This window comes from Megalobrama amblycephala, linkage group LG14, assembly GCF_018812025.1.
Source record: "Megalobrama amblycephala isolate DHTTF-2021 linkage group LG14, ASM1881202v1, whole genome shotgun sequence".
NCBI lineage: Eukaryota > Metazoa > Chordata > Actinopteri > Cypriniformes > Xenocyprididae > Megalobrama > Megalobrama amblycephala.
Genome location: NC_063057.1, coordinates 11,796,500 through 11,812,762, shown reverse-complemented (window position 1 = coordinate 11,812,762; position 16,263 = coordinate 11,796,500). Strand labels below are relative to the sequence as shown.

At 39.1% G+C, this 16,263-nt stretch overlaps 2 protein-coding genes across 3 annotated transcripts in view; one reads left to right on the top strand and one right to left on the bottom strand.

The window, feature by feature from the left end:
- Nucleotides 1-5,557, bottom strand: part of wif1 (wnt inhibitory factor 1) — a 19,414-nt gene extending 13,857 nt beyond the window's left edge. Inside the window, exons 1-5 of one of the 2 annotated variants that reach the window (XM_048156394.1) lie at nucleotides 5,423-5,557; nucleotides 4,312-4,389; nucleotides 4,025-4,164; nucleotides 1,984-2,092; nucleotides 792-932 (exon numbers count right to left, since the gene is read on the bottom strand). In XM_048156394.1, the coding sequence (XP_048012351.1) occupies nucleotides 792-932; nucleotides 1,984-2,092; nucleotides 4,025-4,164; nucleotides 4,312-4,381 (460 nt within the window). In that variant the 5' untranslated portion in view covers nucleotides 4,382-4,389; nucleotides 5,423-5,557. Of the gene's footprint in view, nucleotides 1-791; nucleotides 933-1,983; nucleotides 2,093-4,024; nucleotides 4,165-4,311; nucleotides 4,601-5,422 lie in introns of those variants that run through there. The other variant, XM_048156393.1, reaches the window with a different exon arrangement.
- Nucleotides 5,423-16,263, top strand: lemd3 (LEM domain containing 3). The gene is made up of 13 exons (XM_048156392.1): nucleotides 5,423-6,772; nucleotides 9,881-9,921; nucleotides 10,033-10,102; nucleotides 10,213-10,289; nucleotides 10,467-10,546; nucleotides 11,066-11,211; nucleotides 11,305-11,406; nucleotides 11,503-11,605; nucleotides 11,715-11,893; nucleotides 13,093-13,174; nucleotides 13,344-13,449; nucleotides 13,733-13,811; nucleotides 14,781-16,263. Exons 1-13 carry the CDS (start codon nucleotides 5,473-5,475, stop codon nucleotides 14,942-14,944), a joined length of 2,529 nt encoding a protein of 842 aa, XP_048012349.1. The 5' UTR covers nucleotides 5,423-5,472; the 3' UTR covers nucleotides 14,945-16,263.

Genomic DNA, 16,263 nt, shown 5'->3' with positions numbered 1-16,263 from the left:
CAAATGATTCTTCTAGAGCAAATAAGAGTTAAAAAAAACTTTAATTTCACATACACTACCATTCAAAAGTTTTAGGTCAGTAAGATTATTTTAATATTTTTAATGTTCACCAAGGCTGCATTTATTTTGTAAAATTGTGAAATATGATGAAATATGAGCGGTTTAATATATTTTTAAAACTGTCGCATGATCCTTCAGAAATCATTCTAATATGCTGATTTAGAGCTCAAGAAAGATTTCTTCTTATTATAAATGTTGATAATTACAATTGCTGAGTAATATTTTTTGTGGAAAACTTTTTTTTTTTGATGAATAGAAAGTTCAAAAGAGCAGCATTTATGTGAAATATATTACATTATACATTTTAATATGTCTTTTGTTCAATTTAATGCATCCTTACTGAATAAAATATTAATTTCTTTCAAAAACACAAAATCTTACCGCCCTCAAACTTTTGAATAGTTATGTATGTCTTCTCTAGAGATTTGGATCTCAATAATGTCTGGATCCCAAACGTTTTAACATATCTTACCATATACAGAATACCACATTCATCATCTTACAGCTCTATACTCATTCTATATGTCAACAAATGTTTCATTTGCATCTGTTTATATTCTATTTTAGGGGAAATAAAGATGAGCTGAATGAACTTGAAAACTTTTCTGAGAAATAAAAAATTCTGGGCTTTTAACTGCAAAGTTTCAATGTCTGATCCAGTATTTACATTCCCATAACAATCTCTTTTAACCCATTTTGTGCATCAACATCTACAAAGTTTGAAAGCTCACCTCTCTGGCATGTTTTGAAGAAGATGGCATTGTGTGGCGTCCTCAGGATGATGTTTCCTCCGGCATCCATCACCAGAATGGTCACTTCAAATGCTGCCACACCATCCTGGTCACCTCGACATGGGAAGCCCACCTGGACCACTGAGTACACAAACCGCTTTTGATTATTAACCTTAAAGGGTTAGTTCACCCAAAAATGAAAATTCTGTCATTTTATTATTCACCCTCATGTCGTTCCACACCCATAAGACCTTTGTTCATCACAAATTAAGATATTTTTGATGAAATCCATTGGCTCAGAGAGGCCTGCATTGCCAGCAAGACAATTAACACTTTCAGATGCCCAGAAAGCTACTAAAGATATATTTAAAACAGTTCATGTGACTACAGTGGTTCAACCTTAATGTTATAAAGTGACAAGAATACTTTTTGTGCGCCAAAAAACAAAATAACGACTATCTAGTGATGGCCGATTTCAAAACACTGCTTCATGAAGCTTAACGAATTATTTGTTTCGAATCAGTGGTTCAGAGCGTGTATATTGGCAGTTTGATGCACTTTCCGAACCACTGATTCGAAACAAATAATTCGTTAAGCTTCATGAAGCAGCGTTTTGAAATCGCCCATCACTAGATATTGTTGAATAAAGTCGTTATTTAGTTTTTTTGGTGCACAAAAAGCATTCTCGTTTCACAATAATTGTTTTAAATATGTCTTTAGTAGCTTTCTGGGCATTGAAAGTGTTAATTGTCTTGCTGTCAATGGAGGCCTCACTGAGCCATTTTATCAAAAATATCTTAATTTGTGTTCCGAAGATGAACAAAGGTCTTACGGGTGTGGAACAACATGAGGGTGCGTAATTAATGACAGAATTTTCATTTTTGGGTGAACTAACCCTTTAAGCATCATGTACCACAAGTCTCATGGGTTACAATAATCATATTCTAGATGTTAATTTTTACAATGGAGACTATATACACATCATCATTATTCCACTATTCCACCAGTTTATTATCAAAACTTTTGCTAAGAGGGAAAACTAAAATCACAACAACAGTGAAATAATACATAAATAAAAATATATTTAAATAAAATAAAAATATATTTAAATAAAATAAAAAAATATTTAAATAAAATAAAAATATATTTAAATAAAATAAAAATATATATAAAAAATAAAATAAAAGCAAACCAGAAGCTTTGTGTGGCACTGATCCTAAGAGAGGAACGTTGACAGTAGGGTCATCCATAATGTCTTTATCCAATGAACGCAGAGTCTGAAACTCATAAAAGTACTCTGCCTGAAGAAGAAAAAAAAGAGGCGAACTTTGTTTTAGACTTCAAAAACATTAAAAGAAGTAGTGTAGATTTGCATAAAGAGAGGCATTTGGGACAATAGCACAAAAAAGGTTGCATGTGGTTCATGACAGGAGCACATATAAATCTGTAAAGACTAAAAAGAGGGTTTCCGGGTATCCTTAAGTTTGCAAGGCAATCAATTTCCTCCACTCTCTGACTAATGACCTCAACCCTTTGAGAATTACACACTTGTGAGGACAGCCGTGATGGCGAGGCCAAACACACGCTACAAAAAAAAAAAAAAAAAAAAAACTGTCCCAAAAGGAGATGAAAGCGAGGTAGACGGCTCTTTTTTCCCTTTCTTTTTTCTGGTCTCTAGATTTCGGAGTGTAAAAGCTGGGCAGCGTTTGATGAAGGCAAAAGTACACAAGCTGTGTGGAGAGCTTAGCTAATCCTACAGCTGAATGGTAATAACCAACACAGATAACTCTCGCCGCCAGCCTTTTATGCCGGAGACCTTTGTTCTAAAGCCTCAGCGGCCGTCTTTGAAGCTAACAGGGGCCAGGATAGAGTGGGCCCTCTCTTTTTCCTCCGTATCCCTCCCCTTGCTATTTTAATTTCTCCCTCTTGCTGCTCTTTCGTCAAGTCAACATGCCATTCACAGATTATGATCCTGGTGTGCAAAGATAGATCATTTGTGAGAAGAGATTCCTGTACATTCCCCCCAAAAGCTACATAGTTGTGAATGAAGCTGTGAACAGCATCTGGTTTTACATTTACATTTTGTACATTTATTCATTTAGCAGGCGTTTTCATCCAAATGAGGAACACGACAAGTGGTTCAAAGAGGCAATAAACACATGTTAGCTTAATGTTATTCGTGATATTAAAAAACATTCTGAATTGAATCCAAAAATTATTTTAGTGGGTAGGAAAAGTTTAATACACATTCATGTACAATGTCAATAAAGCTGTTTTAATTTATTTTTGTTGGCCAAATTATGTTTCATTGTAACTGTTGCTTATATTTTGCTTTCAATTGTTATTTTATATAATATATATAATACAGAAAGCCCCATATATAATTTAGCCTTGGGGGAAATGATTTGCGTGGAAAAATCATTTGCCACTGTTTCTGCCAAAACCATAACGAATTACAAAAAGGATCAACAAGCAATAACAACGCAACAAAGTGATTCCAAATGGAATTTTCGTTGTGAAATAAAGCGCGGGCTCTGGCACGCGTGCTCTAAGTGTACTGATGACGACCCAGATGTTTGGCACATGCATGAGGAGGCGCGCTCGCGCGGCGGGCCCGCGCTTTGATCCGCGTGCAGCGTTACAACACCAACATGCAAAATACCACAAGAATTCAACTGACCTTTTTCCTTTCAAATTTGGTCAATATGTCACGGATTCAGTTTGCAATATTAAAGAGCAAAAATATTTTTATTACACAAAAAATAAAACTAGCATAAAACTAGCTTTCAAAGACAATATTTTGAATTGAGATTATTATTCTTAACTCATTAAAGAATTTATTTTCTACTTGGTTTTACATTTTTTTTTTTTTTTACAGGTAAACAGGACAATACTGATAAACATAACAGTAGGCCTAATAAAACTAATATATAGCGACTACTTATAATAAAAAATTAGTTCATTGTATTTCAAAGTTATCCAGCCTACTTCATGAATGTAAAATAGCTTATTTACACGAACATGTTAATCATACAAATCAATAAACGTGAAAGCTTGCACTCCATGCATACGAAAAACAAACTTAATTCTGCTTATCAAGTAAAATCAGTTTGTTTTAAAGATGTTTTAATGTTTACAGCATCAGGATAAGGATTTGTCAGTGTAATGCGCGTCACCGGTTAAGATCATGCCAGATGTAGAACACAAACTCTTCAGACTGAAGTTTTCAGTACCTGATCAGTGGCTTGCCAGGTGAAGTTCACGTGGTGGATATTGACAGGTATTGCCGGCATTCGCTGCTGTGCTTTCCTGAAGTCGTGTGTGAATGGGGCCATTTTGCCCTCGGAGACTATTAAAATATCCTCCTCAAAACCTGTTGGATAAAACATTGAGCATTCTCATAGTTTTTTTTTTTTTTTTTTTTTTAAACTGTTAGTAAATTATTATACACTGGCTTGGTTTACAATTTGGCATTCATGTGCCATTCACCCGCTACAGAAACAACGCAAAACACTATTACCAATTAATATTCTTGCTTGATTGGCATCGATCCACATGTACATGCTTCCTTGCTCCTGGGCAGCTTCCATTAGACCCCCTAAAAGCAGAAGAAAACACGTTTTAAGGTGCAGTTGAACAGCAGGCGTCCTGAAAGCCATCCCTTGGTTTATTTAAAGTGAATTTCCCGGCTTGCTGGCTCTCCCCTCTCGCTCCAATCCTGTGCACTAAATGTGTCTCGAGCGAGCGAGTCTTCAATTGACAGAATGATTCGCGCGGACTGATCCGCGAGCTACTTGTACGCAGCATGAGGTGCAATTCACAGATGTCGCCACGAGGTGGCGTAGTGAACACAAGCCAAGGCACATGCTGATTAATGTTTTGAAGTGTAACAGCGTGATAATGAAATGTTTTCTTTCATATCACCAAGAAAAGGCATCTCTTGTTGGTTTAACCAAATTCAGTATGGATACTTATTTATTTATAGACTATTTCCATTTCTCTTTTTAATGTATGTTGACACCAAATAAAGATAACGCTGCTAAAGTCGAAGTCTCTTTCAGATATTTGACACAAAAATCCAGTTAAAGACGGATTTCATTCATATTTTTAATTCACATTAAATTAGAATTATTTTAACTAATATACTTTGTATAATTATTTATTTAAACAAATCATTATGATTGCAAAACTACTTGGCAGGCTTGATTTTCTTCATTGTTAGTCAATTTATTTTTTTAATTTACAATAATAATAATTTTATATATAAATATATATATATATATATATATATATATAATTTTATATAATTATTATTATTATTATTATTTTAAATAATAGAAAAGCAAACCAAATAAAAGTTAATGAAAGAACTGAAGATAAAACTACAAAACATTTATTTTTTTGTATGCCTAAATATGGTTATTTATTTTCAAAATATATTTATTTTTAAAAAATATACTTTATTTTGATTTGTCTGTTTCTGTTTCATATTGTCTTCTTGTGTATCCCACCTAACGCCCGTTAGTCTTGATTGACATTCATAGTGTTGTATAATGTTGTTTAATTAAATAATAATAATAAAACAAAGTTTCCCATTTCTTTCCTTTCAAGTTGGCCGTCTGTCCGCTTACTTCCACGTCACTTCCGCCGTGTCTCGCTGTGTGCGTTTTTTCGTGCAAAGATGGCGTCTGCACAGTTAACGGATGAGGAGCTTGTGTCTGAATTAAAACGGCTCGGCTTTACCCCGGGCCCGGTGACGGAGAGCACGCGGCCCGTGTACTTGAAGAAACTGAAAAAGCTGCGGGAGGAGCAGCCACAGCCGCGGGGCTCCCGGAGCGGGAAAGGGCGCAGCAGCACCGGGAGTATCAACAACAACGGCAGCAGCGGCGCTAGTAATAGCAACGCCGCTGCGCGAGCTTCGGGATTCAGCGCCAGGCCACCGGGCAGTGACGTCACGCGCCTAAGCGCCAGCCGGAGCGAAAAGCGCAGAGCCGGAAAGTTCGTGCTGGGCTTTAGCTCGGACGAGTCGGACGCGGAGGCGCCGCAGAAGAAAGGAGGCCCGAATCACGGCGGCAGCAGGAGAGACCGAGGATCAGCGCAGCAGACACCCACCATCAGGCCTGCGGGAACACCCGCCGCCGCTTCCCTTGGGTTATCCGTGGACAGGAAAGGCATTTCTGGGTCTCCGTGGTGGGCAGACCGGGGTAAATCCAGCGGTTTGGAGGAAACGGAAAGAGACAGTCGGGCTTTGAACGGGAATAAGTCTTTTTACGAGTCCAACAGCAGTAGTCTAGCCAGGGATTATTCCGATTCCGACGAGGAGGAGGAAGAGGAGGGTGAGCGAGACCGTCCCCGCGAACGCCGTCTGACTTTCAGACACAGTCCACCCACCTCCTCTCCCTCGTACCGGAGCGTCTGGAGCTCGAAGACGACAACGGCGCTTGGCGCGCATGATACTCCCGACTTCAACCTAGATATGGTCGGGGAACGGAGGGACGACGAAGGCAAGGAACCGGGGGAGTTCAGCGGAAGCTACGTGAGCCGCAGCTACCCAAAATTTTCCGGTATTGACGGGGATGACAACAACAGCAGCAGCAGCATCCCGTCCGGTTCTTTTAACAAGAACCACCTCGACAACGGAGACGGTGAATCCGCCTGCAGCAGCAGCAGTCGGTTTAATATCGGGCTCAGACCGCGCTTTCCCTCCTACACCGCGACATACCGAGCGAACCACTCGAACCACACCGGTTCCAACCACTCCTACAGCCATGCCTCAGCCTCCAAGCCCAAGCAGCACACCACGGTCCCGGAGGACGAGCTCCTGCAGCAGTTTAAACGGGAGGAGGTGTCCTCCACCGGCGGCTTCAGCGCTCACTACCTGTCCATGTTCCTCCTCACAGCCGCCTGCCTGTTCTTCGTGCTGCTGGGCCTCATGTACCTGCGGATGAGGGGCTCCAGCACCTCCGTGGGGGATGCAGTCAGTAAGTATGAAGTGCTGAAGGTGGCATGTCTTTCAAAACCTAGTCCATAAAACATGGTATTACCATGGTATCTAATGCTACTGAATGATTACTACATAAATACTATACAATGTGAATGTATTAGTTACACTCAGTTCCCAAGAAGAATACCATGGAGTGTTAAAAAAACAAATATAATATTATAATGATTCTTGGCAATACCATGGTACAATGAATGTATTGGACTGTAATAACAGCAGTTTATTATGATGCTAATGCTAATGTACCCAATACTATTTGTACTTGCACTTCTAAGAATGCTATGGCATTGCCATGGTGCGCTGAAGAAAAATACATTCGTGTCATTTCAGTAGTGAGCCATCATATTAATTTCCATTATTTAAACAGAGATTTGCATTTATTAGGTTGTGGTTTCAAAAATATTAATGGTAGTTGCACTAGTATCTGGTGTGTATATATAGTAAGAATGTCATATTAACATCTGTATTGATTGACTAAGCAAAATTTATTTTATGAAATTACATATGTAATGCTTTAGAATGTTCCTCAGTTTTTCTAATTGTTTCTGCATCACCATGAGTCAAACGTGAACAATTCACACAGTAATTATCACCCCAGACTATTTGCACCTTCTCAGACAGGAAATGCACTGGTGCTTTACGGGACAGAGACAAGTATTTGCATTAGAAATATGTGTGTGCTTCATGCTATGACTGTTCCAGCCCTGGTGGATTTCAGTTAGCTGATCGCACTTTCACCCTGAATGCTGCATCACTATGTTTGTGAGACAAACTTTTAGTCAAATTTCTCCCGACGTCTCAACGCTCCATATCTCTCACCATATTTGTGATTGTATGGCGTCTTCAGGTTTTTCCAGTTCTCGCCTACATTCTCTAAATTTAGATAGTAAATATGAATGATCACATTAATTATGCCCTTTGCTTTTTTGTAGATTAAAACTAGCTTTGCTCTACAAATTGGTGTAAATGATTAATTCATTAATTAGGTAGAATTGAAATTATTTTTAAAAAATATTTTAAATAATTAAAATGGTTAGTTAAAATATTTCTGTTGTACTTAATTATTTTAAATAAATTAAACTTGATTATTTTTAAAACTCCTTATCCAGCAATTATAAAGGTGATGGAAAAGTCGTGGAAACCTTCTGAATGTCTATTATTTGAGAATAATCATGGCTAGTCTGATCGTCCCCACATTTTGACATGTTGACATCATTCATGCTCATAATGTGATAGCCAGCATTAATCTTTTGATACATTTTCCCAGATGAGAGAAAGTCTGTTCTTGGATGTGCATTCAATGCCACTCAGTTTAAATAGCTTGAGTACCATCAGAGTAAAGTGCTCTGGAGGCAGAGACGACTCTTGAGAGGAAGGCGACTGATGAATTACTATGTGTATTTGTGGCATGGCTGGTCTCTCAGGGAGGGAGCTTTGACTGGAGAGCGTGCTGCAGACATCTAGGTCACAGACAAGCTAAAGCGGCCTAATTGTCTGTCTCTCTGGGGATTCTGGGAGTTTGCGGCCAGCTAAAGTGACTGACTTCTCTCTGGCCGGCTAAATGCCTGATTCTCACTTTGAGATATATATATATATATATATATATATATATATATATATATATATATATATATACACACACACACACAGACACACACACACACACCAGTTTTTTACTTGCTCAGATTGTAGTTCACAGCTTAGGTAATTTAGGTTTTTCTAACAAGCGTTCAAACTACTTTTACTATTTCTGCACTACATATGCACAGTTTAAAATTTTTGTGTATGAAATATGCCCTATAGAATTCAATACTATTTTCCACAAAGCAGTGTGCTTGACTTTATCTTCCTGTATGATGACTTTGTCATTTCATCCACAACTTTTAACATCCTGACTATCAGACTTAAATTAGATGTTTGAGCACTTCTTGAATTAAAAATGTAAAATATTGACTTATTTCTGCATTGATAACTGGATGCTACTCTGTGAACTAATGCTGCAATGTAACAAGGTCATTTGACAACAGTGTTGTTTGAAACATTGATCATTGCGTAGTGTTGTTCCTCATGCTATTTTTTAAATAGTATGCTGGCATCCAATTCTGAGCAGTTTCAAATGGCTGGAAGGTCAAGTATTATGATTTATCTGTAATGTTTTAGTAGGTTTTAGGAACATAGCAACTAAACAAGTGCAGCTTATTATATAAGATCCTTTATTTTGATGATTCTGCCATTATAAAAATGAGCCACTTAAAGGGATAGTTCACCCAAAAATGAAAATTGTCATCATTCACTCACCCTCAAGTTGTTCCAAACCTGTATGAGTTTTTCTTCTGTTGAACACAAAAGAAGATCATTTAAAAAATGTTGGTAGCTAGATGGTTAACGGCACCCATTGACTTCCATAGTAGGAAAAAAAATACTATGGAAGTCAAAGGGTGCTGTCAACTATATGTTTACAAACATACTTTAAAATATCATCTTTTGTGTTCAACAGAAGAAAGAAACTCCTATAGGTTTGGAACAACATGAGTGTGAGTGTATAACAATTTTTTGGGTGAACTATCCCTTTAAGGCCATGTATTTCAGTGGTTTTACCATGGTTAAGGGGGTTTAAGCCTCTCACAGCTGTAACTCAACCACAGAACCAGCAAAATGGGTCCTTGAACATCTCATCGCCTGAAATCTAGGTCAAACTTTGCCAAGAATCTTAAAAGCTGTTAGTCTCTGTATGTCTTTATCTCAGAGGTTGGTATATTAATTGGCTTGCGCCTTGCCAGACGAATGCTGTCTGATTGAAACATGCAGGGAAGGGCAGTTGCTATGCTAAATCTGGGACCAGGCCAGAGCGAGGACAGAAACACAATGTTCAGACAATGACTCAAGTGCGAGATGACAAGAGGCTCTCGCTCGTAGTCACACCCTCAAGTGTGAGACGATGAGCAGCTCTCCTCCACGGTCACTCCCTCTGTCCTCGGCATGCTTGGGAAACACCGTCCAGTCATACTACGATATAACTAGACTCTGAAAGATTTTTGCTAATGCTGAGTAATGCTGTTTGTCATCTTACTTTTCTTTTCTTTTTCAGTCATGCATCACCCGTTTGGGCCCGAGTTTGATAAGCAGTATGTAAGTATCTGTCTTCTCACTTGTGTCCCATGTTTTAAACTTTTCGTCAAGTAATTTCTCTTTTTTGTTGTTGTAACATCCTTAAACATGTACTTGCGTTCGACTCAATAGGATGTCAAAGACCGAGACCTCATCCTTAACCTTCTCCTGTCTCTACATGAGCACCTGGCCAATGTTGCAGGTGAGCATACAGTTGCAGCTCATATTTTAATCTCTAACCATTGTACGAATTTTTATATTTGGACGTTTGCATATGCGCATTAAAATGTGAAACATTTGATTGCCTTTCAGGAGAGCATGATTGTGGAGACCTTAAAAATCCTTTAAACAGAAGTGTCTCTTTTAGTGACGCCTCCACGTACCTCAAGGTTTGTTTTGCTTTTTGAAGGGTTTGATGCTATATTTTATATTCATTTAAGTCAAATAATGTTGTTTTTCATTTAGTTGACTCTGAACTTTTGTCATATTTAATTGTATAACTTGGGAAATAGTTGCTCTGCCAATGTGAAAATGCACAATATAATAAAGCGTTTTTCTCTTTCAAGCTCCAAAATGAAGCATATGAAAACTTGTTTGAAACGTCTTTAGAATGGATCATGAAAACCAAAGATGTTGTCGGAATAAGGTAACTGATATCCGTCCATATGTCCGTATGTCGGCCTGTCATCTTTTCTCTATCAGTAGGCCTGTGTTCCAGTCTGTTGGCATGTCTTTCTGTCTGTAGGCATGTCTTCCTGTCTGTTGTCATGTCTATCAGTCTTCCTGTCTATCTGTTGGCATGTTTATCAGTCTTCCTGTCTGTCTGTAAGCCTGCCAGTCTGTTGGTCTTGTCTTTTGGCCTGTCTGTCTGTCAGCCGGTCTTCCTGTCTTTCAGTAGGCCTGTCTTCCTGTCTGTCTGTTGGCCTGTCTATCGACCTATCTATCTGTTAACAAAGTGTAACATTCATACGTTTTAGTATCATTCTGTGTAGTATCTTTCTTTCTGTCTGTCTGTGTATCAGCCTCTGTCTGTCTATTTCTTTATTTATCGGTATTGGCCTCTCTATCTATCCGTTAACAAGGTGTAGCATTCATATCTTTAGTATATCTTGTGTGTGTGTGCCATTTTCCTGTGTTCACTGGGTGTGTGCTCTTTTCTGGGCAGGTTGATTGGTGCCGACCCTGCTCAACCCATAGAGTACGTATCGGAAATCTCACGCCTGGAGTCCATCCACCCCCGCATGTCCTTCTTCTGCCGCTTCAGACGCGCTTTCTTCACTGTGATCCACAGAGTTCTCCTCATCCTCGCAGGTGCGCATCCCGTTTGTAGAATTTGTCGATCTTCCCTTTGGTAAAAGCATCATCGTTTCACAAATTTTCTCCCTGTACTCTGTTTCTCTGTAGGCATTGGTATTGTTTTGGGGTTGGTGTATTACATGAAATACAGATGGCGCAGAGAAGAGGAGGAAACAAGACAAATGTATGACATGGTGGAGAGAATCATCGGTAAGACTGCCTCATCACTATAAGCTAAATTTCAGCTAGAAGTTACACAATGCAGATTTAAAGGATCTTAATTGCCCGTGCTTTGTGTTTTTACAGATGTAATGAGGAGCCACAATGAGGCCTGTCAGGAGAGTAAGGACTTGCAGGCGTACTTGCCCATCCCTCACGTCCGTGACTCTCTTGTCCAGCCTCAAGACAGGTATTCCATTGTTGTTGAGCGAATTTGGTTTTAATTTGGGTTGCGTTCTTGCATGAAACACCCTTTTCTCATGATCCATTGAATAATATGTTTTGTGTTTCTCTCTCAGAAAGAAGATGAAGAAAGTGTGGGACAGAGCTGTTGCGTTCCTCTCAGCTAACGAGTCTCGCATCCGGACAGAAAAGCAGAGGATTGGAGGGGCAGACTTCATGGTGTGGCGGTGGCTTCAGCCTTCAATGTCACCTGATAAGATGTCCAACATGCCCTCCAAAGTGTGGCAAGGCCAAGGTAACTCTTATTTTGTGTGCATTCAACCATCTGCATTTTAAGTCCAAGCTTGTGCCTTTTTAGTTATACAAATCCATGCATAGCCATAAGTATGGGGAGGCTTCCTTCTGATTGACTTGTTTGAAAGGTGCACTAGAATTAAAAATTGAATTTACCTTGGCATAGTTAAATAACAAGAGTTCAGTACATGGAAATTACATACAGTGAGTCTCAAACACCATTGTTTCCTCCTCCTTATATAAATCTCATTTGTTTAAAAAAACCTCAGAAGAACAGGCGAATCTCAACATAACACCGACTGTTACGTAACAGTCGGGATCATTAATATGTACGCCCCCAATATTTGCATATGCCAGCTCATGTTCAAGGCATTAGACAAGGGCAGGATGTCTGGATGTGCACAGCTGAATCATCAGACTAGGTAAGCAAGCAAGGACAATAGAGAAAAATGGCAGATGGAGCAATAATAACTGACATGATCCATGATGATATGATATTTTTAGTGATATTTGTAAATTGTCTTTCTAAATGTTTCGTTAGCATGTTGCTAATGTTCTGTTAAATGTGGTTAAAGTTACCATCGTTTATTACTGTATTTACGGAGACAAGACTGTTGTTATTTTCATTTTTTTAAACACTTGCAGTCTGTATAATTCATAAACACAACTTCATTCTTTATAAATCTCTCCAACAGTGTGTAAATGTTAGCTTTAGCCTGTTAGCCACGGAGCACCATCAAACTCATTCAGAATCAAATGTAAACATCCAAATAAATACTATACTTACGCGATTAGACATGCTGCCTGACGAACACTTTGTAAAGATCCATTTTGAGGGTTATATTAGCTGTGTGAACTTTGTTTATGCTGTTTAAGGCAAGCGCGAGCTCCGGGGGCGGGGAGCACGAGAATTTAAAGGGGCCGCAGCCTGAATCGACGCATATTTAATGATGCCCCAAAATAGGCAGTTAAAAAAATGAATAAAAAAAATCTATGGGGTATTTTGAGCTGAAACTTCACAGACACATTCAGGGGACACCTTAGGCTTATATTACATCTTTTGAAAACACATTCTACGGCACCTTTGAATGACTAAATTGATGATTTTGATGTTGATAGTTCAACATTCATGTGTACTGTCCACATTCTTTTGGACGTATAGAGTATGTACATGGACTTAATAGCATTTTTGTTCTTTAGCATTTCCTCTGGACCGAAGAAATTCCCCTCCAAACAGCTTAACGCCATGCTTGAAGATTCGCAACATGTTTGATCCTGTAATGTAAGTTTCCCAACGAATTTAACACATGACCTCACATAGAATTGGTGGTTCAAGCAGGCTAGTGAAGTTAAATGTATTTACTTACATAAGACTATATAGGTTTGCCTGATATTAGTGGGGTTTTTTTGAGAAAGGTAACCTCACTGCTCAGTATTTCTCTCTTGAACAGGGAAGTGGGGGAAAACTGGCACCTCGCCATTCAAGAAGCCATTTTGGAGAAGTGCAGCGATAACGATGGAATCGTTCACATAGCTGTTGACAAAAACTCAAGAGAGGTGAGAGTCCTGAGCCTGTGTCGGTCATTACAAAATTTACAGCCTGAATTTATAAGTTCTTTTCCAAAAGCCCTACAAAGGGAACTTTGGAAGAGAACACACATATTGGGTAAAATTTATGATCCGTATTATTGTTAACTACTTCAAAAAATGGACTATTCACAATTGATTCTAATAGTGAATGTTGCTGCCTTAGAATTTCACTGTGTTTTGGAACAGAGTAATATTCCTAGAACCTTTTAACTAATGGGTTGATTTGCTATATGATCTTCTTCCTGTCTAGGGCTGCGTTTATGTGAAGTGCCTTTCAGCAGAGCATTCTGGGAAAGCCTTCAAAGCGCTTCATGGCTCCTGGTTTGATGGTAAATGAATGTTGTATATATTCTAGACTAGTGTTGTTAAAAGTACAGACTTCAGTACCAAGTCGGTACTGAAATTTTAAAAATGTGACGATACCAGCATTTATCCCTAGCATTTTGAGTGCTGTTGAATGGATTTATAAACACTTGTGATTGGCCATTGTGTTCACACGCTCATCAGATATGTCTGTGATTGGCTACAATAATCAACGCTTCAAAAACATGTAAATAGACTTTTTTTTTTTTTCTTTTTGATAGACGCTTGCTTTCAAACACTTCTGTGTGCTTTCAAATGCTCATTGATCATTGTAGCCAATCTAGAGTTGTCAAAAGTACCGATTTTGGTACCAAGTCAGTACTGAAATTTTAAAAATGTGACACTTTGAGTGGATTTGTAAACACCTCTGATTGGCCATTGCTTTGACGCGCTCGGCAGATATGTCTGTGATTGGCTACAATGATCGACACTTCAAAAACATAGTAAATAGTCATCAGTGATGCTCTTCACAGAGCGCTTTCACAGATACACAGGGGTGCGTTTGAAAGCAGGCGTCTGACGCAGACCAGTCCCACTTTCAAAACTCTTTCAAATTCAAACCAATCACAGACATATCCGATGAGCGCGTGAACACAATGGCCAATCAGAGGTGTTTACGAATCCGTTCAACGGCACTCAAAGCGTCACATTTTTAAAATTTCAGTACCAATTGCTACCGAAATCGGTACTTTTGCCAACTCTAAGACGATCACAGACATATCTGTTGAGCGCATGAACACAATGGCCAATCGGTGGTGTTAACGAATCCGCTCAACAGCACTCAAAATGCTAGAGGGAAATGCTGGTATCATCATGTTTTTAAAATTTCAGTACCGACTTGGTACCAAAGTCGGTTCTTTTGACAACCCTATTCTAGATTAATCAGAGCCACTGCAGTTTTCATTGCATTTCAACCTGTCACCCATTTGCTACAGGTAAGCTGGTGACGGTCAAGTACCTACGCCTGGATCGCTACCACCAGCGTTTCCCACAAGCCCTGGGCAGCAACACGCCCCTCAAGCCCTCCAGCTCCAGCATGAACAGCATGTCTCGCCTGAACCAGCGATCCAGCACGTCCAGCTCACTGGGTTTTTCTTGAGGGACATGCTAATGGCCACCACCATCCTCTCTGCTCTCTCTTTCGCTATATACGAGGCTCCCTCCTCCTGCGTCCTCTTTACCAGAGAGAAACGCGTTCAGGAGCTTTTACTGTTGGGCGACCTGGGATGCCCAATCAGTTTTGTCAGCCATATGCAAGCAATGGTGTTTAAACCTGTGAGCTGCTGTTATTTTTTTTTTTGTTTGTTTGTTTTTCTGTCCTTCGGTATCAAGGAAAGCAAGGGAGATGTACACACTGGCGTGAAACCGGTGCAGAGAGAGTTGCTCGGTCCGGTGAGAACTTTTAGGAGAGGTGGACGACACAATCCTCTGTCCTTCCCATATCTGGTGCAAGTGGACACAATTTCTGTTTCTCTTATGTATTTTCTTTGTTTTTGATATATGGATTCAATGACAAAAATGGCTTCCAACTTTAAATCTTACAACAAGAATGAGAGTTTTCCGGCCTCTGCTTATTTTTTACGTAACTAACTCCCCTCCTTTATTCCAAGGAGCTGTGTTGGGCTATACATAGCTGCATGTGCTGGTTAAAGTATGCCTATATTTAAGCTTTGAATTGTATCATATATTGTGGATGTTTATTTCCCTGAGGATGTTTTAGCTGATGTATTCCCTTTATTATTTTTGCCTTTTTTTTTTTTTTTTTGTTGTTGTAGTTTTTAGTCCGAGAACGGCATGCACACACTCTAGAAAGGGGTGCTGTAAATATCTCATTGAATGGTGGTGGTTGAAATCATCTGTATGAAATTGAAATCGTCATAAGCTCTCATTTGTTTCTTGCCAACAGAATAACTACACTGCTGCATTCAGAGACGTGTCATGTGGAGGGCCTACATGGCTTTGCGAGAGAAATGAACAATTGTGTTCCCCTTCAATGCCATGTTTCTGAACACTAGTCTTAATGGTCACAGCCTGATTATATTCAAGTATATAATTATTTACTGTTGTTTTTGTTTATATTTTAAAAGTTATGCTTTTCCCATTATAATTGGTGCAGATGGATTCTTTTTTTCCCCCCTCACCCGTCACTTGGCAAATTTTAAATGCCACCCTGTCGCTGTTTTTAATCTGTCCCTGACCCTTCTAAATTTCCAAAAGAGACATTTTTGATGGAGGTTGTTTTCTGACTCGCAGCTTGATCCGGTGATCTGATTCTAATTTGTATCGGGACACATTCATAAACGGAGCATGTCATGCTGCGGTCATGTCTATTTTGGATCACAGAAAGATTTATCAGCTTTTGTTTAGATGCAGTTCGGGTTGATATGAGGTAAATAAAATGTACTTGTTTATTACTAA